Source organism: Chroicocephalus ridibundus, chromosome Z (assembly GCF_963924245.1).
Source record: "Chroicocephalus ridibundus chromosome Z, bChrRid1.1, whole genome shotgun sequence".
Lineage (NCBI taxonomy): Eukaryota > Metazoa > Chordata > Aves > Charadriiformes > Laridae > Chroicocephalus > Chroicocephalus ridibundus.
The window spans coordinates 30,377,709-30,400,156 of NC_086316.1; the positions used below are offsets into that span (position 1 = coordinate 30,377,709).

At 38.1% G+C, this 22,448-nt stretch overlaps 1 protein-coding gene across 2 annotated transcripts in view; it reads left to right on the top strand.

Annotated features, from left to right (window-relative positions):
- MEGF10 (multiple EGF like domains 10) overlaps positions 1–22,448 on the top strand; it is a 108,731-nt gene that overhangs the window by 66,916 nt on the left and 19,367 nt on the right. For both annotated transcript variants that reach the window (XM_063320632.1, XM_063320631.1), the window contains exons 10-16: positions 479–653; positions 1,324–1,444; positions 3,421–3,584; positions 6,738–6,840; positions 16,601–16,747; positions 18,994–19,128; positions 19,491–19,619. In XM_063320632.1, coding sequence (XP_063176702.1) covers positions 479–653; positions 1,324–1,444; positions 3,421–3,584; positions 6,738–6,840; positions 16,601–16,747; positions 18,994–19,128; positions 19,491–19,619 — 974 coding nt within the window. The remainder of the gene's footprint in view (positions 1–478; positions 654–1,323; positions 1,445–3,420; positions 3,585–6,737; positions 6,841–16,600; positions 16,748–18,993; positions 19,129–19,490; positions 19,620–22,448) is intronic.

Sequence of the window (22,448 nt, forward strand, 5' to 3'; positions counted from 1 at the left end):
TGTTTTACTGAAGCATCATATTTCTCACACAATATGCTGCTGAGTTTGGGCAGTGTTACGAAAATGATCCTGTTATACTTGGAGCGGAAACATAACAATGCATTTTAGGGAATTTAATGATTTCATCACCTTAATAATTGTAACCATGGATATCTATTTTATGGTAAAAACTGTATTTCAGATAGGTTTCTTCTCAACTAACTACAGAAAAATGATACCTCTTCTTTTCTTTCTGTGACCTCCCAAAATGTCTATATGTTGTATGATACATTTCTTATCTTAATTGGCATGTGTTTATATATACATATACAGAAACCTTTGCTTTGTGGTTCGGGGAGTAAAATCACCTCTATGCATAGTACGCAAGATCCTTTATGCAACCTATCTATAACAGCGTTTTGTTCTCTGGGGAGGAAAAAAAAAAAAAAAAGGTCATGTTTGGTCCTGAATTATTTATCCTTTCATCCCCTCCTGGCAGCTGTCACCCTATGTCTGGGGAATGCTCCTGCAAGCCTGGCTGGTCTGGGCTCTACTGCAACGAGACATGTTCCCCGGGATTCTATGGCGAGTCGTGTCAGCAGATCTGCAGCTGCCAAAATGGAGCTGACTGCGATAGTGTGACTGGAAAATGCACCTGTGCCCCTGGATTTAAGGTAAATAAGTCTCACTTTCACAGTCCATTTTCGACTCCAGTGCCTTTAGTTGAGTGCCAAATTCTTCAAGATGACAGAGTGTCCTTTCTCCTCCACAGTAAAAGAAGTACGGATATTTAGGTACCACAAGGTGTGTTATAGGACCCTGAAAAGGCAAAATTTATGATGGATTCTCAGTGCTGGACAAATTATTCTGCAGCTTTTACACATATTTGCTGTTACCTATGCATTGGATGCTAATCTAACATAGAAAATATTTTACAGTATAACAGTTCTGGGAATAATAACTGTGAAAACTTCAGCCAAATAAATTCTTAAAAATATTTTACATATCCACATAATTTTCCATTAAACTGCTGTCTTACTCTGTTTTGGATTCATAAAGGGCTCCTTTATTACTGAAAATACTGTCCATTGATCTAACCAAGTGCTATTAGTTATGCGGTCTGAGCTCTCACAGCAACTAATAGAAAACTAATGCTTGCAGTAGACTTAAAAAGCATGAAGGACTCCCTCTGCCTTAAATTCAGGAAATTAGTGACAGCCGAGGACAATCATGGGCTGTATGTTTTCTGGCTTTTGTAGTGCCTGAGTCAGTCTAGGTTATTTATCAATTGTATTATCTGAACCTACTCAAATAGTTTTTAGACTCTGGTTTTGTATAATTCAGGGCGCTGCTTGTGGTACTCCTTGTCTTCCGGGGACATACGGAGTAAACTGTTCGTCTGTGTGCAACTGCAAAAATGAAGCCATCTGTTCACCAGTAGATGGTTCTTGTGCCTGCAAAGCAGGTAAGTATCTCTTCAGATTAACCTTCTTTTTCTGTAATCATAAAATGAAATCGAGTTTTTGAAGTAGAGAAGAAAGAAACTTAATAAAAAGGAGACCACCTTGAGGGCCATGTCACTAGATACTTCATGCTTCTGCTGCTCTGGGAGGTGAAAATATCTGCCCAGAGAAGAGTGCATGTACCTTTTGTGTTTCCTTGACACAGTCCTCAGTGGGCGGGATACTGTGGCTGCATGCATTAGTGTGAGCGGTATTGCTCTCCTCGACCCCTCTGCCTGGCTCTCTCCTCCCAGGAGTATTTTGACGGTCAGTGCCCCTCCACCAGAAACCGTGTGTGTGTGCCCACCTCTCTGTATCCCAGTAGCACATGCCTTTGGGTGGAACAAAGGTATCTCAGCCATCCCCTAGTGCTGGTTCTGCAGAGATCTTTTCCTATATAAAGGTGTACAGGTCCTCATGGTGTTCCTGTTCAACCCAAAATCTGCTACTAAACTCCACTTCAAAATCCGCTCCTGCAATACACCTGTTCTCTTTTTCACTTCTGCTGTGAGAAAGGATTTAAAGTCCAGCGTCCCTCAGCTGTGATGCTGGATTGCTGAGAAGAGAGGGACAGGCTGTTGAATGCAACCAAGCAAATACCATGCCCAGCCTGCTTTGTAGACCCATCCGTCTAAAAATGTTTTTGTAAAAATAGGTGAAGGTTGAGAGTGGGAAAGAAGTGTTAATTACCTAGACAAAGATCCACTATTTGTCAGGGGCTGATGCAGTTAAATCAGTCATGTAGCAAATGTGGAGACTTCCCAGCTTCTACTCTTGCCAGGGACGGTGGAGATGATTTAACTCTGTTAAAGTAGCTACTGCTACATAGCTAGATTGTGAGGAGAAAAAGCTATTCCTTCAGTCATGCATAATCCTATCTTCTTGTGCATTGTGCAGTTTTAGTCATACTATGATGAAGAAGGACAGCAAATGGTGAAATTAAACTAAATGCAGATACTTGTAATCTAAATGAAGGAAATTTGTAAATCCTGGAAAGACACTCAGAGAAAGTGTCTCAGTTTTCTAGCTAGTATAGTGTAACCTTTTTTCCTGAAATGACCCCTAAATTCAAAGTTATCAATCCAGGGCACGAGGCAGCATCATTTCAATATGTGCGTTTTGCATGGTCTATTGATTAGGCTCAGTGCAGAATTATTTTTCCCTTGGTTTACTGTAAACAAGGTACAAAATTAGAAACTTGGCTTGTGTCATTGCTGATGATAACATATCACTGGCTCGCGTTGTTTCTCTTGTATCCAATAGGTGATCACATTTTGAAAAATCTATTTACATCTCTGTCTATCCAGTGTGCAGTCTGCGAGTTGTTGCTATCAGGCATAATCAGTGGTGAATTCTGCCTTGTTATGACTATTTTCCATTAGATTCCTTTTTTGTATATGGAGAGAAGTACAGAAATAATCTAAAAGGTCTTCTGTGTATCCTTGGAGAAATCCAGCTTACGCACTACTTTTATGTTTTCTCTTTTTTGTGTGTCTAAGTTTTCTGTTAAAACCATATTGCAGAACTGTCTGTATTGAACACTGGTGGAAGAATGACGAATGCAGCAGCTTAGGTCTAGGAAAATATTTCTAATTTTTTTCAGGGTATGCCGTAAAACTTTCAGTATAGTTTAGTGCTTCTCAGAGAAATTTCAAGGTGTCTCTGTTTTCATTTCATGTCTCCCATCAGTTGCTTTTGTATGTTGGCACCCATCTGCAAATGTGTGCTGTGCACAGATGTTACAAGGTGCCCTTGAGCACCTTTGTTCAAACCTGGACAAGTCCTCAGCTGAGACTGCTGATAGTAGCCTGTAGTTACTGTTACCCGGCTATTGTGCATCTCTGAGAGATGCCACATGGTAGGCGGAGGGAAACATGTCCCTAGAGAGGAATGGGGGAAAACCTGATTAATTTGTCGCTTTAATTCTTATTTTTGGCAGGTTGGCATGGTGTAGATTGCTCGATAAATTGTCCCAGTGGTACCTGGGGACTTGGCTGTAACTTAACTTGCCAGTGTCTTAACGGAGGGGCTTGCAATGCTCTGGATGGAACCTGTACCTGTGCCCCGGGCTGGAGAGGAGAAAAATGTGAACTCCCTTGCCAGGTACTTTAATAATTTCACTGAACTTTGCACTGTAGGATAATAATGGGCAGGGGGATGCTCCTGTTATTCTTCTGACTTCATGGGGATTAAGTCCCTAAGGAGCAGTGCACCTGGTATCTGGGGTCAAGATCAGGGATGTGCATCACCAATTCTTCTGGAAGAATTCTGCCACACAGAACACCAAAGCACACACAAAATGACTACACAAAACGAAGATGCACACATGAACGCTTTTTCTGCTTTCACACTTTAAAGTTGGACCTCAAACTTTTCACTAGCTCCTTTAGAATTTGTTGAAAAACACAGAACCAAATTTTTCCCTATCAATCAGCGTCAAATGCTATCCAAACTGCTTCTGTTAAACTACTTTAAGTAAAAATGACGAGAGAAAAAATATACCAAAAATATATTCCACATCAAATGACATAATTTTAATTAAATTAGTTTATATTTATGGTACAGTATGAATGAAGAACTTTCATTCCTTCTCAGTCAGACATGAGAAGGCACTCTTACTACCCAGTGCTATGACAGGTCTTTTGCCTTTGTAATGGGGCTCTGACTTCCACCATCTCCCAGACTTTGGGAACTGAAAAATTACAAATCATTGTGTTGACAAAGGCACGCTCCTCATCAGTTCTGTTCCACCTTGTAATCGGTAGTTTGGGGAAGCCATAAAAATATATAATTTCAAAATTTTAAAATGGTAAAGTTCAGTTTATTATGTAACTGTTTGGTTTCAATTACATTTCATACACAAAAATTGGAATATTTTATAAAAAATGGGGTTTTCCAGAGTCCATCTTTTCGCATGATGGACTTAAATTTTGTGGGAAATCTTTAATAAAATTCGTTTTTGTGTTAAACTGCTCTCCTTTTCCTCTCCACTGTCTTTCCTTCACTTTTGCAATACTACCTGGATAGCAGGTTGTTGGTTTAATGTAACTGTAAAGTAATCACCTGAATGAACATAAACCTTGTAAGTTCCCCTCCCGTATCACAGTCAAGCTTCTGTCCGTTTGGACTAGATCTACTGAGTAATAACGTGATAGGAGTAACTGAACTACAACATAAGACCGGAAACCACACCTTTGTTTTGAATGAAAATTTGTTGTGTTGAATTGCTCTCAGAATACATAGAAGTTATTTTTGGTTTGGTTTTTTTTTTTTTTTTGTTTTAAGATGAGGTATAGCATACACCGTTATTGTGAGTAAAGTGGGAAACTAAATTCTAAAATGATCTGGAAGCTGATTAGTGTACCATCTGTGCACATTTATGGAGTGTTTCCAATAATGCATCTCCATCAGAAGACTAATTTTTCTTTTTTCTAAAGCAGCTTTGTTTATCACTTAGTGTCTGATTCTGAAGGATGATGAGATCTCCCAAGGTCCATTAGCTCTTCCAAAACCAACTTATTAAAAAAGATAGGTACTGTTTCATGGCATTTGTTCACTGTTCCAAATTTAGCAAAATAATGCTTAGAAGCATTTCTGTATCAGATAACATGCCCATACTCATTGTCTTTCTCTCTCTCTCTCTCTCTGTGTCAAATGATGTCCATAAGCATTTACATATTTCAGATGCATATTCTGCCTTAAAATTCCACATCAGGAGAATAAACAGCAAACTAATTAAAATGTGTCCAGTGTTTTCTGAATTTTTTTTTTTTGTTTGAGCAGAGAGTTTATTTGAATCAATGTATTTCAATTTGTTTCAATAACTTCAGAAAATTAGTGTCACTGCCCAGATTGTTATTCAAGATTGGACTGAAGTTTGGACTTCAGTCCAAATACATAGCAGACTAAAAATACCACTTTTCAACAACATATTTGAGGATTTCCTTTCTTTCCAAATCTGATTATATGCAAAGGAAATGCTTGATCTTTTCTTTTTCTCTATATAAAAATGTATTGTTGAGATGAGCAAAAGGCTCGTTACAGTCACATAATGTAAGATTTTGTTCTACTTTAGACTTGAAAGACTGGAAACTGAATAGCTAAATCCTGTAGAACTTGGTTGAAATGTAGACATGAACATCAAAGAACAGCAGATGAATTTTCATATAGGTTTTATTCTAATTTTTAATGTGACTTAGAGAATGTTTAATCTCAATTTTAAATGATTGAGTTTTAAACCTGACATGTTTTTTCTTCTTTTGCTTTCGCGATGGGCAACCCCAGAATTATTACCTTAAATTATACTGGCTTTTTCCCTTGTCTTTTAATTTGGTTTTGACACTTTTTCTGTAAGATCAATTTATTGTTACACGTTGCCTTCATTTCAGAATGCAACTGTAAAGATTTTGGTCTTTTCAGTTTCTCAGGTCGATTTTGTTCAGAATTACCCCCAAATGTATGTGCCACCTTCTGTGGAAGAAACAAAAAAGTAAAATTCAAATGTTTAGATATAGTTCCATGAAAATCAGCTGTGCTCTTTTGGCACAGCTGAATACACCAAGAGGTGTGTTCAACTTGTAACTTTAATGTCTCATGTCAGTTTAAAAAATGTTGCATAGCCAGAAAATAATTTTGGTTTGTGTACTGTCTTATAGCCAAAGAACTTCTCTTCTTAACACAGTATATGCTGTAGTGCAGAGGGAAGGATTTTTAATCGAAAGTAATACATTTTGCGTTGTTTAGGCAATAAACTTCATACTGAAGATATATTTTAATCTATTGTTTTACTACTCTTTTTTAGAAATTGTGGCTTTTTGTGGTATTCTTTTTGACCAATACGTAGAGAGCCCACGGTCTGAGGCAAAAAGGAGACTGAATTGCTTTTGCATCGAGGGATCCCCAGGTCCTGGAGTAGGAACTCAGCTGTAAGGGAAATCACAGGGACAGTACAGGAAAGCTTTCATTGCAGCCTCTGCTAGCGTAGGTTACTGTGTTCTGAATCACTGTCTCCAGGTGCATTAGTCTGTGATTTGTCAAAGCAATGTAATTAATTCTTTATCTTCCCCTCTTAAATGAAAATGAAAATGTAGGAAACTAAAATGTTCCAAAATCCAGAAGCATTTTATATTCAGAAAGCCGATTACGGATTCAGAAGCGATCTGTGGTTGCTTTTTGAGGCACAACTGGCCAGAACTTGTTCTCCACTAACTCCCAGTTGTCGTCATCTCTGGTTTGTTTTTTGTTTTGTTGCCACAGGACGGCACATATGGTATGGATTGTGCTGAACGCTGTGACTGCAGCCATGCAGACGGTTGTCATCCCACCACGGGTTACTGTCGCTGTCTACCAGGATGGTCAGGTACAAAAGAGACTGTCATGAAGGACAATGAGAGATTCCACTGTGGGGGAACTTGGTCTTGCCTTTTGGTTTTGTGGGTAGAGGAGGAGTATGGCTTGGAAGGACAAAATGGACGGTTCTGTGGCGGCAGTGTCCCTTCTGTGATTTACAGGCATGGAAACTTTGTTGAGCATGGGATCCGCAGAAAACTGGAAATAGAGGGGGAAATCTTAAAAGTTGGGCGCCTCCACAGTATGATTCCTTATGAAAGTGGTGAAAAAGTGTCAATATTGAAGGTTGTGCTGGCAGCTTTGTTAGGTAAAGCATCACATCCAGGAACTCAGAAAGCTTTGCTCGAGCAGCCAAAAAGAGAATAAATTGTGCAGAAGCTGTGCTGCCATTTGAGTTTCCTGAATTTTTGAAAAAAGTTAAATTTCTCCGCAGGTATTTTGTTCTGTGTGAAAATTGTTGCACTTTTTTTCACAAGGATTCTCCAGCATTTTCATTGTGGTTTCAAGAAATATATAAACTTAATTATTTATAAAAATTTGTGTTTGACACTGTTGTTACACTCCCGTTTGTGGAAAGCAAGAAAACATGATGAAACTATGCAAAAGGGCAAGTTATCATGAAATGTTGCCTTTATCCCTATGAGGTAGTTTGAGTTTTCGCATAGATTTCTAAGCTCTGAGTGGTGGGAAAACTCTTCCATCTTCAATAAGGATTTATTGACTCTACAAGTTTGCCCCTCTTGGAGTGTTTCGGACTTTGTGTCTCACAGCGATACTGTAGTGTTGCAAGGGTGAGATTTCATGTCACCCATCTGTAAGGACTCCTTCCATTTAATAATGAGACGTCAGGATGGAAAGCACACCTTAAATGAACAAAGCCGGTTTCTGCTGTGAAAATAAAGGAGGCTTTTTTTGGTGATTTCAGATATAACCTAGTACTATTTATTATCCGCTTACTCATTGGTAAGTTAACATTTTTCCTGATTGACTTGCAGGTTTATGATATAATTGTGTTCTTTTTTTCCTCTGGTTCTTCCAGACATAGTAGATGGAGGTGAGCAGACAATCTGCAGCAAGCCATTTATTTGACGAGTTTATAAAATCACTGTGCTCACAAAAGTTTCTGTAGAGCTTAGGACTTCCTCAGAAACAGCCTTCCAGTTCACAAACTGATTTTTATATGCTTTTTTTTTACTAGCTCTGTAGATGGATCACAGGCATTTTGTTCAAAGTATGTAATACTCTGTGTCTGCAGTTCAGTTGATTAGTTGTAGTTGGTGACAGCTTACCTGGTGTTTTTTCTGCTTTCTGTTCAGATGAACATGACTTTTATGATTATTGGGGGGTAAGAAGTGGAAATCTGAAGGGGTGCAGACATGGGCAGGAAGGGCTCCTGCTTTGCTGTGAAAGACCAAACCCATTTCTTATTTGTGCAATTTTCCTGTCTATTAAGCTTCTGCCAAGTTCTTTGAGAACTCACCATTGAGTCTCCCTGTTGTCGCCCCTTTTGGTGTGAAAGAGAGAGGCTTCCAGAGCCAGCAGTCACCCAACTGAGCCGGGATTTTGTTGGTTTTATTCTCTTCCCACAAGCTTCACTGTCACTTACCATCAGCCACTCAGATACCTCTGGGAAATGACTATTACAAGAGTGAAAAAAAACCAAACCAGTTATTTGAGTGAATTATGAAAAAATACGATTAGTATCATGCCATCTGTAACTAATTTCTGAGACACTGTGTTTGTGTTTGTTTCGTTATGATGTTAATTCCCTTTGATGACTGTTCTTACTTTCAGGTAGTTTCAGGTAATTGTGTGTGTTTGTTTGGACACACTTTCTCAAACTTACATTTGGATCTGCTCAAAATATGTTTTCTTAAATTAATAAATGTATTAAGCAAAGAATACCCATGTGAAAAATATGTGAACAGTTGCTGATCTTGAGCAACCGTGGTGTAGGCAGTTAGAGCTGTTCATAAGTTCCAGATGTATTACTCAAAATACATCTTACAAGTTTTCTAAAACTGAGACAAATCATTGGAGATCAAAAGTATGTTAATGAATGAAGCCAACATTAAAATAAATAGTTTTGAATGGCTATACTGAAGATCTAGCAACTTTTTATAACAGATTATAAAAATTGCCTCTCCAGTGTGGTGTAACTAACCTGGGATGTGACAAAGGCTTCAAGCGTGGCACAGACTTTGATGGTGGTTGAACTCAGGTCTTGAAAAGAAGGCAATATTTTTGCCTGCAGTGAAATCTTATTTCGTCTTCATATTCAGAAGGAAAAAGGTTTCACTAGAAGGAGACTTCATGCATGATTATAGATAAAATTGAGTATCTGTCCCTGTGTGATGTCATCACGACAATGTCTGTAACAGACTAGTTTCAACATGTTTGTGATGTCTAGACACACAATATGACATAAACGGCATAGTTTGCTTTATACTTAGTGTCTGGAAAAATCCTCCTCCCACACTTCACATGTCAGAGGAATCTGGTCTTTGTGTAGATACTTATATTTAGAATGATTGAAAAAAGGAGACAACACTTTAGAAACAGGTTCTCAAATAGCTGTACTGTAATGTTACATTGCAGAGATAGCAGGATTAAGAAGGGAGGTTGTATACTATTTGTATGCATAATAGGTGGAGAAGGTGGAGAACAGATGGAGGATTTGTGAAAATATATGAAGGTAGTAAAATGCAAGAAATTATGTTATAATAGCTTTGATTTTTTTTTTTTCTGTTAGATTTGTTAAAGTAACCATCAGACTTACCAGGTTCTGGTGGTTAGTATTACCTACTGAAAAAACCCAAAGAGTGGGAGAGACTGATTTGGACCAGTCTAATGATTATCTAACCCAAATGAAGGATTTAGTTATTTAGAAACCATGGGGAGAGTAGTATTAAAAAAGAAATACATATGAAGAAGCTTAAAAATCTGAACTTCTGAGTCTTTTTTCTTTTTCAACAAGAATAAATTGATGAATCCAAGGTGAACTCCCACAAATGTTCTGATGACACCAAAAGTATATAAAGTTTTTGAAAAGATATTTTAAACGTAGTATTTTTCTCAACCCTGTGAACGGAGCAGTCGTCTACACTTTACCCAGGGGATTTCGTCGGAGGGAAGAGTTTATATAACTTTGCAAAAATAATGGAAGGGTGGAAGACTTTTTTCCCTTGATGGATGGCACAGTTGTACCACCACGCTGAGGAGCAGGGAACACACTGCACAGGGAGTGGAGGGTCACTGGGCTGGTATGGTGCATCAATACCTCCCTCTGGGTAGCGAGGGAGCTCCGAGACAATGAAGTGGGGATCAGCGCTACTGTCATGTACCAAAGGGCAGCCTAGCTAACACCTTACCCCTTACTTTAGTCTCAAGATATAGCTGCAGCTGGGTCAACAGTAAGGTGCTATATGGTTTAGGTTTTTTAAGCAGTCTTTATTTTTTTGAACATGCCCCATGTGTTACGTTTTTCTTCTTAGGTCCTAGTTATCTATGAAAGTGAAATTTCAAGATATAGCTGCAGCTGGGTCAACAGTAAGGTGCTATATGGTTTAGGTTTTTGAAGTCGTCTTTTCTTTATTTTTTTGAACATGCCCCATGTGTTATCTTTTTCTTTTTAGGTCCTAGTTATCAATGAAAGTGAAAGTTCAGTTACTGACTGTTGCATTGTTTTGATCTGTTACAAAACTCAAGAAGTAATTAAAATTGGTTTTAATTAGGTTCTATTTCACTTTAGGGTTTCTGGTTTTAATTTAGGTTCTTTTGCCTAGGAGGATACTTAGGTTTTTCATCTTAAACAAAAGTTACTTCATTTATAGGACTTCCGTTAGAAATACTAGCCTCTCTGTAGTTTACACCAAGTGCTCCCTAGAGCACTTAGAAAAGCAAGAGTTAAGGGTGATGTTTTTTTCCTGGCAATCTCACCATTCCATCACGTTCCAGGAGCCACATGACAGGATGGTACAAACAAGAAACATCCGCCCACGCAGAGGATGATGTCTGCCCCAAATGCTCTTGTCCCTTGACATTTTCACTGTATCTTATAAATAACTTTCCTTCATTTGGAGGGAGCGCAATAGTTAGACAGTGGAAAAGAATAAGAACTATTAAAATAGAAAGCAGAAGAAGGACACAGAAAACTTACTCTCCCAAGAAGTAAAAATTCTCCTAATATTTTCTACCAAGACGTTAACTTCCATTTAAAAGCTACCTCTACCACTTCTCCTAGTGACCACAATCCAGCAAGCACCACAGTAACTGTTAATTTCATCCCTTAATCTTATCTGTTCTGCAAGCAGCTGTCAAAATACAATTTTTCCAAATTGCCCAGAAGATGAGAGAATTCATATTCTTGCAAAGTGAGATTTCACATTAAGGCATTGTAAAAAGGGAAAAGGTTTTCCCCCAGACAGTTTGTTTATTACTGTATTACAGTAATGTGGGTGTTACTGATAACACATTACTGTTGTGTTTTCTGGGGTGCAGTTCTGATGGACCTTTCTGTTTGGGAAAAAATGTCACGTCATACTGATACAACATTTGTCATTTTTAAAATCAATTTAAAGGTTGTGCAGTGCCAGGGATTATGAAATACCACTCATCTGCTCTCTGTACCAAAACAATAGCATTGGTTTATGGAAAAGACAGATGCAGTAATATCAGCCTACATTTTACCAGTGTGTACAGTATTCATCCATATGCTAAAGCAGATAGGGTGTTGGCGACTTTTTGCTGTGCCGGACACCTGCCAATGCTAGTCAGATTGCCCATCACCAAATGTGTTTTTTCTCTGAGGAAGTGCTGTGTCTTTGCATGTGCTCCTGACATTATTTCTAAGAGGCACATTTGTTGCTGGATTATAACAGGGAGGACTGTCATCTGACACCCACCCCACTGATGCAAATAACCAGGTTCCCTGGGAAGCACGAGCTAGAACTCTCCCTTGCTCCATAGCTTTTAATACGTACGCATGTTTATCCCTCTCCTACAAAGAAGAAAAAAGACACAAGAGAGTACTGTCGCGGGTCTCCCTCACCTTAAGACTCCGAAACGAGCTGCTGCTGGAATGGCATGTGTGGTGCTGGTGCCACAGTGCGCCCAAGCCAAGAACCTCTTGCAAGATGATACGTCTCCCTCCACCTTGGCCAATTTCCCCTGGGGTCCGGAAGCATGAGGTCCCACTGCGATGAATATTCAGTGTGCTGCAAATGAAATCATATGTGGGCACTGTGTCATGATAAAAGACATATTTACTTTCCAAACTTAGGGAGATTAATTCTTCAATAAGATGTTTGGCCTGCCCTGTGTCTGGACTTCACTGTGTCTGTACCTCTATTGCCTATACACTGCGGAGGGTGTTTAAGTGAAAGAAATACCACTGTCTTATAAGAAGAACTTTAAATCAGTAGATGAAGTACACTTATTATCTACCTATCAAGAAGGTAGGAAAAGAAGAAGTGTTATTTTCTTGTGGCTACGTAAAACATGGTAGATGAAAAGAAGAGCACTGCTGGAGTGGATAACAGTATGTAGCAACAGTACAGCCTTCAGAAAGATACTCAAAAGTGATTCTTCCATTGAAGTTTGCAGATACTGGTGTTTTGTTTGCCTTCAAACTCTGTTACAGTGCTGGTTTTGTTGACAAGCTTTTGTAGCTGGCTTCCTACCAAAACTCGCAGTCACAAACTCTCCTGCTGTCACAGTGAAGGAGCAGTAGCCTGAACTTCTAGAGAAAATGTTTGATCCTTTCATTATCTCCTTAATTTGAGACAATTTCATTTAGTCTTCTGGCTATCTTCAGCTAGGGAACGAGTTAATTCTTTTCCCTTAAAGACAATGAAGGAACTTCTAAATAGCGCCTATGAAGTTTTTCATTGCTTCTCTGTGCTGTTTCTCCCCTTTCTTTGGAGTTCTCATCCATCATTTGACAGAGGAGTAGGGAAGCAATTCTCACCATCAGAAGTCTTAGCTTCCTTGAACAGAAGCGATCTAGTGTTTGTTTCGCTCAGATACGAAGGGTGAGATCTTGGACCATGATGGAAATGTATCATTAGCCTTAATGACACTAAGATTTCCCCAAGTTTTGGGGGCTTGGTCCTTTTGTTTAGGCTGTTGTGCATCCAGTCTAGCTCTGACATATTGGAAAATAGGTTTTAATTCTGAAAGACTATACTGGAAAGTTCCATGTGTGTGAAGATAAATTGTACAGCAAAAACATATTCTTTATGAAAAAAGTAATTCTTTTTAAAGTTTGGATAACTTTTTATCAGACTAATGGAAACATAACAAGCTGGAAAATAGCACATATTTCGACAATAAATTTGCCTGGGAATATCGTAAGAAATAATTGGTAGATTTTTTCCAATTCGAGTACTAAAACAAATTAGCTCCTGTTGATCTGACTTGGATGGGTCATTGAGTCTCAACTTAAAAAAATAGCATAGGGAGTATGTAAACACGCTGATAGCACGGGCAGAAACACTGGTATCCCTAAAGAATTATTTACTTCATTCATACAATTACGAATGCTGGGGGAATGCTGATTTAGATGTGAGGCCCCCAGCAAAAAGCACTGAGCATTAAATGCACGAGCATTTCTTCGGAGCAGCTTAGCTGAAGTTTATCATGACCATTCAGCCATTGCCTAGCAACTTGTGAAGGCCATCAAAGAGCTCTTTGTTCATAGCTCTGGCAAAAACATTTCTTCGCAGATATCCTTATCAGTATAAAAATCAACATGAAAACTTATAAAAAACAATTTTATTGCCTAAAAGATTAATACTTGCTTGAAAGTGTGGTACTCATAAGCCAGTACACTGTTGATACTGTTGTTGTAAAAGCTAAGTCTAATCTTGCTTTGTAAGTTCTAGTAAAAATGTTTCTTTTTCATCATTAATTTCTAGCTTTTCTATAAAAGCCTGGCTTTCTTTGCTGACATTTCATATAAAGCACAAGAGTGGAATTTTTTTTTTAATTTATTAATCCTTTTAGTATTTCTAACTTCTTCTTTCTCAAAAATGCACATATTTGATTTTTACAGCTATAAGATATGAAACTCAGTTTTGCATTTTTAAGGGCCTTGTGAGCATATCTAAATAACAGTGAGTCAGATTTAGAATTATTTTTATAATTAGAAATGCAATAAATCACTAAATGAATTAGTATTTCTGCTTTGCTACATTCATTTTTGACACTCACGTACAGGAGTGAAACTGATTTTGCTTATGACCAATAGTGAATGTCAAAAAATTCCTTTTATGGTGAAACAGCAGTAATATCCAGCATTCTCTCAGTATGTTATATTGTCATAATTATTATTCAGTGATATTTAGGATACACTATTTCTTTGCTAAATAGAGGGATATCATTCTTGGCCCGACTACTTCCTCATAAGGGATGAAAGTGGGAAGAAAAGGTGATTTTTTTCAGTTTTTGTATCGGATAATTTTCCCTGATGTGTGCCTTTTTCCTTTTTAATGGTAGTTGTTGGCTCTTTTAAGTATCGTGGCTCTATGCAGCATGGAGGCCATTGTCTTTTCTATCCCAGTGTTCCCAGTATCACCCTTTGACACCATGCTGTCATAAAGCATCCTCTGTGCACAGATCAGGACGATATAATTGAGCTTGGTGTTATTGTATGTCACTGGTCTACATAATCTCAGATAATGCACTATGGTAACTCTTGGCAACCACTGACTTGTTAATAGTGACCATTGTATACTGAACACCGCTGAAACCTATTAAGACTCCATGAAAAATGCCTTTTCTCTAGCAGGGCTCACTGAGTGAAGCTATGTGTGATATGACAGATAACACTCATGTGAACAGAATGCCAGGCTCAATTCTGAAATCCTCTGCATGTGTCTGCTTGTGCTTTCAAGCAGAGCAATCTTACACATCTGAAATAAGTGGTCTTGTTTCTAAAAAAAAATGCTGTCATCTCATCCTGCTCATGTGCATCACCATCTATGAGAATCAAATCACTCTCTTGTAACTCGTTATCCACGAATTGGGACATAATGAAAAAGTTGACCCAGGTTACGGAGAAGCAAGTCTACACTGACTCTCGAAAGTAGATGAAGAAAGGAGAACAACATTGCCTGTGCAGGCAAAAATGAAGAACTAATGATATAAGAAGCCTTTCATTTTTTGACAATATATTTGTTTTAGGTCAGTGTTAACCAATGATCATTGAACAATTAGGTGTTTTAGGTGGTCCATGTACTGTCTGCTCATGGTTAGCATTTGGATTCTAAAAGGCAAGTGTTTTCTCTCTTGCCGGAGTTAGTTGGTCCATTCTATTGAACCACATATTTGATTGTTCAATCTGTTGATTTTCTTGCAGAGAAACAATTTGAGAGCCTGGAGTTTCACCTTTCCTCTAATTAGAGAGTTAGTCTTTGGATATAGGGAGCTTTACAAGGCACTTGGTGTGAGGGTTGAGGAATCACCTCTGAGTCTGGTCTGTCAGTAAACAGTGTAATTATTTTTCAGTATTGTTACAAACAGTAGGTTTTGCTCTTCAAAGTTAAAAGATTTTTTTCTTGTCACATGTGAAACTGTTTTGCTTTTTTAGGACTCTGGCAGCCAGCAAACCTGTGGCGTATTTTGCTGGAAATACTTACAAAGCAAGACATGCTTGTGGTTGGATTCAGTCCACTTTTCCCTTAGCGAAGGGCTTCATTCAGTAGAGGAGCTACAATAATACTTAATTGTTAATGCAAAGTACTGTAGACACAATACGGTCTGAGTTCCACAGTGGTGCCTGCTGGCATTTAACATGCAGCGTGCTTTTTAAAATCAGATAGTGGAAAAAACAAACAGGAAAGTTATATTTAATGTTGCTGCATTGCAAAGAAAGAAATCTCATCCTATGATTGGATGATTATAATCAGTAGCTTGTATCATGATTTATGTATAGGGGTTTAGGTTGTGGCCATTTTATAATCAATTTTATGCCAAAAAAGGTTAGACAAAGCACTGACTGACCAGCATCCTTAACACTGTTGCAGCTAAGCATTTTGGAATGCTCACATGGTGTGTTTGGAAACCCTTTGTGTGTGCTACATTTTTCCATTTGGTATGAGGCTTAGCAGTAATCAGCTCACCACTAATTAGAAATCATTCTGTCCTGCACCCTATTATTACACAAAATTATGTCAGACCTTAAGAATTTTTACATTCAGAGGGAAAAGTTTCTGCAATACCTTTTGTCATGCATTTCCCTAAGATAAAATTTGAAAATAAGCTTTTGCTGTTTTGAAAAAGCCGTTACGGAGGAAGAAAAAGCCATTATTTTGATGCATTTGAATTGCTTTCTACTCTCAATTCTCTTTATTGGAGCCAGTGGTGAAAGTGAGAGGAATAAAAGACCTTTCAAAATTTTTATATGTGTAAAAGTCTTGTAAATCTTTAAGTATTAGCAGGCAGGAAGCCTAGAGGTAGCACCCCATGGAGCTCTTATGTTCCATGTAAATCTGCAAAGTGCTTTCCTGTTGCAGAACTCAGGATCAGCCCTTATGTATATTTTGGCAAAACTGGAATATGAAAGAAATTCACTGTTCTGGGGGAAGGCAGGAGCAGAGATGCAAATTTACTATGTTCTTTTTCTATTTTCCTGATGTTAGTGATATTTTCATAAACAGGTTTTGTGAGCTGTGTCTTAAAAATGAGTCCTCTGAGGACCAAAGGTTTAACCTAACTACACGTAAGAGTTCTTTACAAAGGCTGACATTTTTGTTTATTTATGGTTGCAGGCATTCACTGTGACAGTGTGTGTGCTGAGGGACAGTGGGGTCCAAATTGCTCATTGTCTTGTTACTGCAAAAATGGAGCATCCTGCTCTCCAGATGATGGAATCTGTGAGTGCGCACCAGGATACAGAGGCACCACTTGTCAGAGAAGTAAGGACGAAATAAATGCTTAAAAATCTCTGTTTCGCCCTCCCTTACTTGTAATGCATACGATATAATACCATAATTCTTTATTAATTGTAGTATGAAGTACTATGAAGCACTCCTTGATTGGACATTTTGTCAAAATGTGTGAATATACAGAAATCAGTGTTATCAGAAATTAACAAATGTTTCCAACTAGTAGTGCTTTTTGTGTTATGGTACAACTTCACTTTTAGTCACTGTCTGTGCTGTGATGTTGTGTTGTTATACACATGACTTTCTAAGAAACAAATTCAGTAGGCGAGTCCTTTCTAAAGGTAAGCATTTACAAATGTGCTTGACAAACATTAATTTTGTAATGCATATTTTGGTAGCTGTATAAAACATGCAAGAGTTTCAGAAGCTAGAAACCTTAGCTTCCCACTGAGTCTGGTAGGAATCGTTGGCTTAAATATTGCTTTTTTTTTAACACTTATTTTGAAGCAGCAAAGAATGGCCAGTGGGATCAGGCCACACAGTAAGTAGAGGATATCACAGTTACCCATAGTTACATTTGAAAAATTTATAACTGCAAAATTTAAATGTGACAAGAACAGAGATACAGATGAACTGAGGTAACTCATACCAGAAACAGCGAGGCAAAAATAAGATGATGTGCAAAATGTCTACCCTCCCAAGAAGATTTGTCACAGTTTGCCAGCAGTCTAGCTGTCTTCTGTTTGAACTGTCGAAGCTGTGAGGGAAAGGTGCGCAGAGAAAAGAAAAGTGAGCCCTCTGCACTTGGAGACCAACTCTGTTTTCAGAGGAGGTCTCCCAGAAACAGGGTCAAGAAGCAAGTGGAGTAAGGCTAAGTAGAGTTGCTACTAGGTCCTCCAAAAGAGGCTTAAAGGGCAGGAGACGCTGTGAAATGATTACTAGAAGGTAGAAGGAGAACCAGAGGAGGATGAAGTCCTAACAGTCCAGGAATGGCAAGATTTCAAGCTGAAGAATGTGGTTGCCTATGGCACTACTAAATCCTGCATTAGCGTGGCATTAGTATTCCTTAAGCATTTCTAACTAAGGGCAGTAATTATTCTCACTATCTAATCTGTAAAGGCCTTGCAGTTAATCAGTTAATCCCAAAGCAGACTAAGTGTAACACTACGTGTAAAAATGTTCCCTGTGTTTTGGAACTGTGCCTATAACCTGGACAAGAGGCTTCCAGTCCGGTGGCTCTCAGAGCCCTTCTCTGATGCACGGTCTGGAGGCTGGGAAGACAAAGGTCATACGAATAATTTGGATCCCAGTCAGAAAGTGCCTTTTCAGTAAACAGGAAGACCTTTTGTCACTGTTTCACTTGGAAAAGTTAATCTCTCTAGAAAGATCTGGCCACATAACTTGTATCAAGTGTATAATTAAAAGGATGAATCTTGAATGAAATTAAAATATTGAAAAGATTCCAAGTTAGTTTTCATCAGTGCTAATTGCTTCTGTGCAACAGGTATTTCTCTTGATGCATTACCTAATATTCTAATTTATCAGAAAATAAATGCCAAAAGGGATTAGAGCAACAAAGAAGGAGATTTTATGCCACAGACTTCCCCCCGCCTTCCCCCCACTTTTCTTTTTTTAAAGAAGCTAGCACCTTTAGCGTAAGAATTAAATGGACGACTCTGTATTTCTGGTCCCAGGTTCTCTAAAAGCTAGGTGATGTGTAGCCATCTGTACCATGTAATGAGTACAGTGAGTACCCAAATGAAAGGATGACTGGAAAATATCTGTACATTTTTTTCAGTGAAGTAATGGCTATTAGTGTTCCAAGTTAGGAGCCTCATAGGAAGTCAAGGTCTAAGGTGACTCAGCTATAGATAAAACTATCCACTCTGGTTTTTTAAATTACTTTTCTTCAGATATGTTTTAAAATACGTTCATGTTGTTGTGGAGGACATATAATATATAGCCAAATGTGCATACTATATAAAGTACATATGCATTTCAAACATAACCCAAGTGCAGTGTGGCCTGACAAGTGATAGAATGTCAAGTCATTACTAACTATTACAACTAGAATATAGTAAACCCTTGAGGAAGATGAGCAAATCTCCTTTCGTGAGTGTAAAGCATTGAACTGTATGAATAACAACCACCATTACAACTCTTGTGTCTTTAGAAAGCAGAACTGATTCAAAGTCAGCAGCAAGTGCACTGAAGAGTACTTCATGGCTGTATAGAAAGTGCAGGAAGCAATGACAGTTTGTTGTTTCTGATTCCAGTTTGTTCCCCTGGGTTTTATGGACACCGCTGCAGCCAGACATGCCCCCAGTGTGTACACAGCAGTGGTCCCTGTCACCACATTACTGGATTATGTGACTGCTTACCTGGATTTACAGGAGCCCTCTGTAATGAAGGTAAAAGTTGTAATAAAGACGCTATGGGATGCAGAGAGCAAGCACTGTAATAATTTTTATTCCATCACCTGGAAACTCTAAAACCAAAAATAGTTTCTGTTGTAGTATGTGCAGTTTATAAATTAGCAACGTTAAGCAGGTTTAAGCTGATCCTTAAGTGTGAAACCCACTGTATTCTTATTTGTATTATTTGTATAATGAATATGTATAATGGGTTTACCAGAACTTATAATGCCTTACTTTAACATTATACTAAGTAATACGTTCCTTGATCCAAATAGCAGTTGCTTTCTCTTGAGATAAAGAAAATACAATCTTGTTCTGATTACTAAGGAGTTCTAATTTCAACAACTTGTTCTCAGTATGTCCCAGTGGCAGATTTGGCAAGAACTGCATTGGAATATGCACCTGTACCAATAATGGCACATGTAATCCTATTGATAGATCGTGTCAGTGTTACCCTGGCTGGATTGGCAGCGACTGCTCTCAGCGTAAGTATCAGCTTTTTTTCCTTTATTTTTAAAACAATCAATCATTTGGCCATTTAAATTCTCTACTTTTTGGTAAAGAAACACTGTCTAAGTCAGAAATGAGGACTTCATGGTATATAATGAACAGATGCTACACTTCTCTTCATGTCATCGGCACTATCATAAACACATTTGCACTATGATTTTTCTAATAAGTGGGCTAGAGCATACAACAGGAGGGATCAATTTGCAGTCTTCCACTGCCTAAAGAAGAGTTGTAGAGCAACTGGATCAGACTTGATTCAGAAGTGCACTGTGGAAGGACAAGAGGCAATGCTCACAGGTTGCAGCAAGGGTGACTTTTACTATATACGAGAAAAAAAAATCCTTACTGTGAGAGTGGATAAGCACAGCAACTGTCCAGAGAGGCTCTGAAGTCTTCAGCCTGGAAGAGGTTTTGAAATGATCATCGTTGAAGGTCCTTTGAGTAGGATGTTGGACTGGGGGATGCTAGAGGTCTCTTCCAACACAAAGTCTGTGATTTGATGAATCTTGCATTGCAGAGAGGGCTCTTGGCCAGTTATTTGCTTGTCTGTAATTATTTAGTCTTATTGCAGTAATGTTGTGAGCATCCCAGGGCTTGTATCCTCAGGACAGTCTTACGAATAACAGAGGTATTATTTTACAAATAAGGAACTGAGGCACTGAAAAACAGGATGTTTTTTCCTACTATAGTTGCATAGAGAGCTACTGGCAAGGCTCAGAACAAAGCCAAGATTTTCTCAAATCCAAGTTAGTGCTCTGGCTGCAAGACCATCCTAATTCTTGCTAAATATATGAACATTTTGATAAGAAATTTTTTCACTGTGACTTTTTTTAAGTGCTTATAACTTTTTGATGGATTTTTCTCTTTATTTGTTTTATAAATGTTTCACAGATACACATTTTTAGTGTCATTCTACCTCACTCAATGAGTGTTGTCCTAGTATGCTAAACTCAGTGAAGACTCTGTTGCTGACTTAAAGAGGAGAAGGGCTAGACTCAAATTTTATTATGTTTCATAGAGTTATTTTATTAAATAACGAGGCATTCTCCAGATGCCTTGCTGGGTCTATGCAAATTACTAATGACAGGAAAGAAATATCTGAAGCAAAATTCTCACAAGAAGCATATCCAATTCCCTAAGGTACCAAAATCCATACAGTCTGAAACCCGTGCATGCCAAAATTTAAGTCAACCCATTTTCATGAATAAAAGAAGCTGCACCAGACCCTGATACGTCAAAATTCAAAAGAAATTGTGCTGGGGTTTCCAGGGAGGTGCATTTCCTAATAACATGCCTCATTGGTTTATATCATTTACGGTTTGACTGTCTCAGGTTAACTGACTCTGTACTCAGTGCAATGTAACATCTGGTCAATTTGGAAAAAAAAAAACAACTTTGCTGGCTAAATTCTGTGAAGTGATTAGCATGCACAACTCAATATGATACCAAAATAAATCTTGAGCCTATTCCTGTGGAAGCCAGTAGCAACAAAGGTCCCTGTTTTTATGGTAAAATAAGTAGGTAGTTGGGAGAGTAGCAGAATAGGGGTATTTAGGAGGAGGAGGGACTTAGTCACTGAATCAATAACAAGAAAATGGTGCCAGCAATATGAATGGAAGCGTCTATTGAGGCTGTGCTCATGGACTGTAACAGAGGAAGTTTATTTGCTTTGTATAAAGGCCTTTCGTTCACATGGAAAATAATGATTCCATTAATTTCTTTTGGAACTAGCGACCTTTTTGAAACTTCTAACTTTTCGTCTCTATGTGATTTACATTCCTTCTTAGTTGACCCCTAATTTCAAACAAAAAATAATAATAAAAATAATTATAAGGCACAACTGAAGTGGAAACAACAAAAAACAAACTTAGTACTTTTTTTTTTTTTTCAATACAACATAATATATTTCTTAAGGAAATGAAATTTGGACAAATGTAGCACTTTGCAAAAATACAGCCCACACATAGATGAGTCATTATGCAAACATTTAAAGGATTCAAGAGTTTGTATTGCTCTCAGACAGGTCTCGAGGACCAAATCAGTACACAACAATAAGGAGTTACACAGGAATAAAGCTAAGGCTTCCGTGTCTGACCTGTTTCTTCTCTCCTGTGAGATACTCAAGTTGTACTTTCACAAAACTATTTTTAAATTAAGCGTCTCTTTACTAAAGACACAAAAATCTCAATGTGAATCACAGTCAGCAGAAAGGTACTTAGAGCACCCTATGCATTTAGTGATATTCTGACAGGAAAAGAATTATCTTTTGCTGTCTTTGGATAGTAATTAGCATTTTGGAACCACTTCACTATTCTAATGGCAGCACGTAATACCAAATTCATTCATCATGACATTTTCAAAGCAGTCAGTAAAATTCTATCTCATAACATGTTGACATGGTTATGAGCGAAAAAAAATCTCCACTTTATAGATAATGACTTGGTTTTTAGAAATACTATATTGATTAATGGACCCACGGAAGCAACTGACTTGATTAAGGTGCAGTCCTGATCATATGGACCACGTTTAGGCAATTAGGTAGAACCTAACAATGGAAACAGAAGAAATAAGCTTAGTATTGGGTCTAAAGCTATAGGCTGTAAGGTGTGTTTTAAACTTCTCTGTTTGTTGTCCTTCACTTTTGAGGCTTAAAAGGCTTATCCCCTTGACTGTGGTCAGTTGAACTGTTTGCAGATTAAAAAATAAATTAAGAAAGGAAATTTACATGGCTTTCTGTATGAGAAGGCTGGTGTGAGTGTCTTAGTTACTGAGTATCAAGTATGCATCTCTGGTTTCTTTCACAC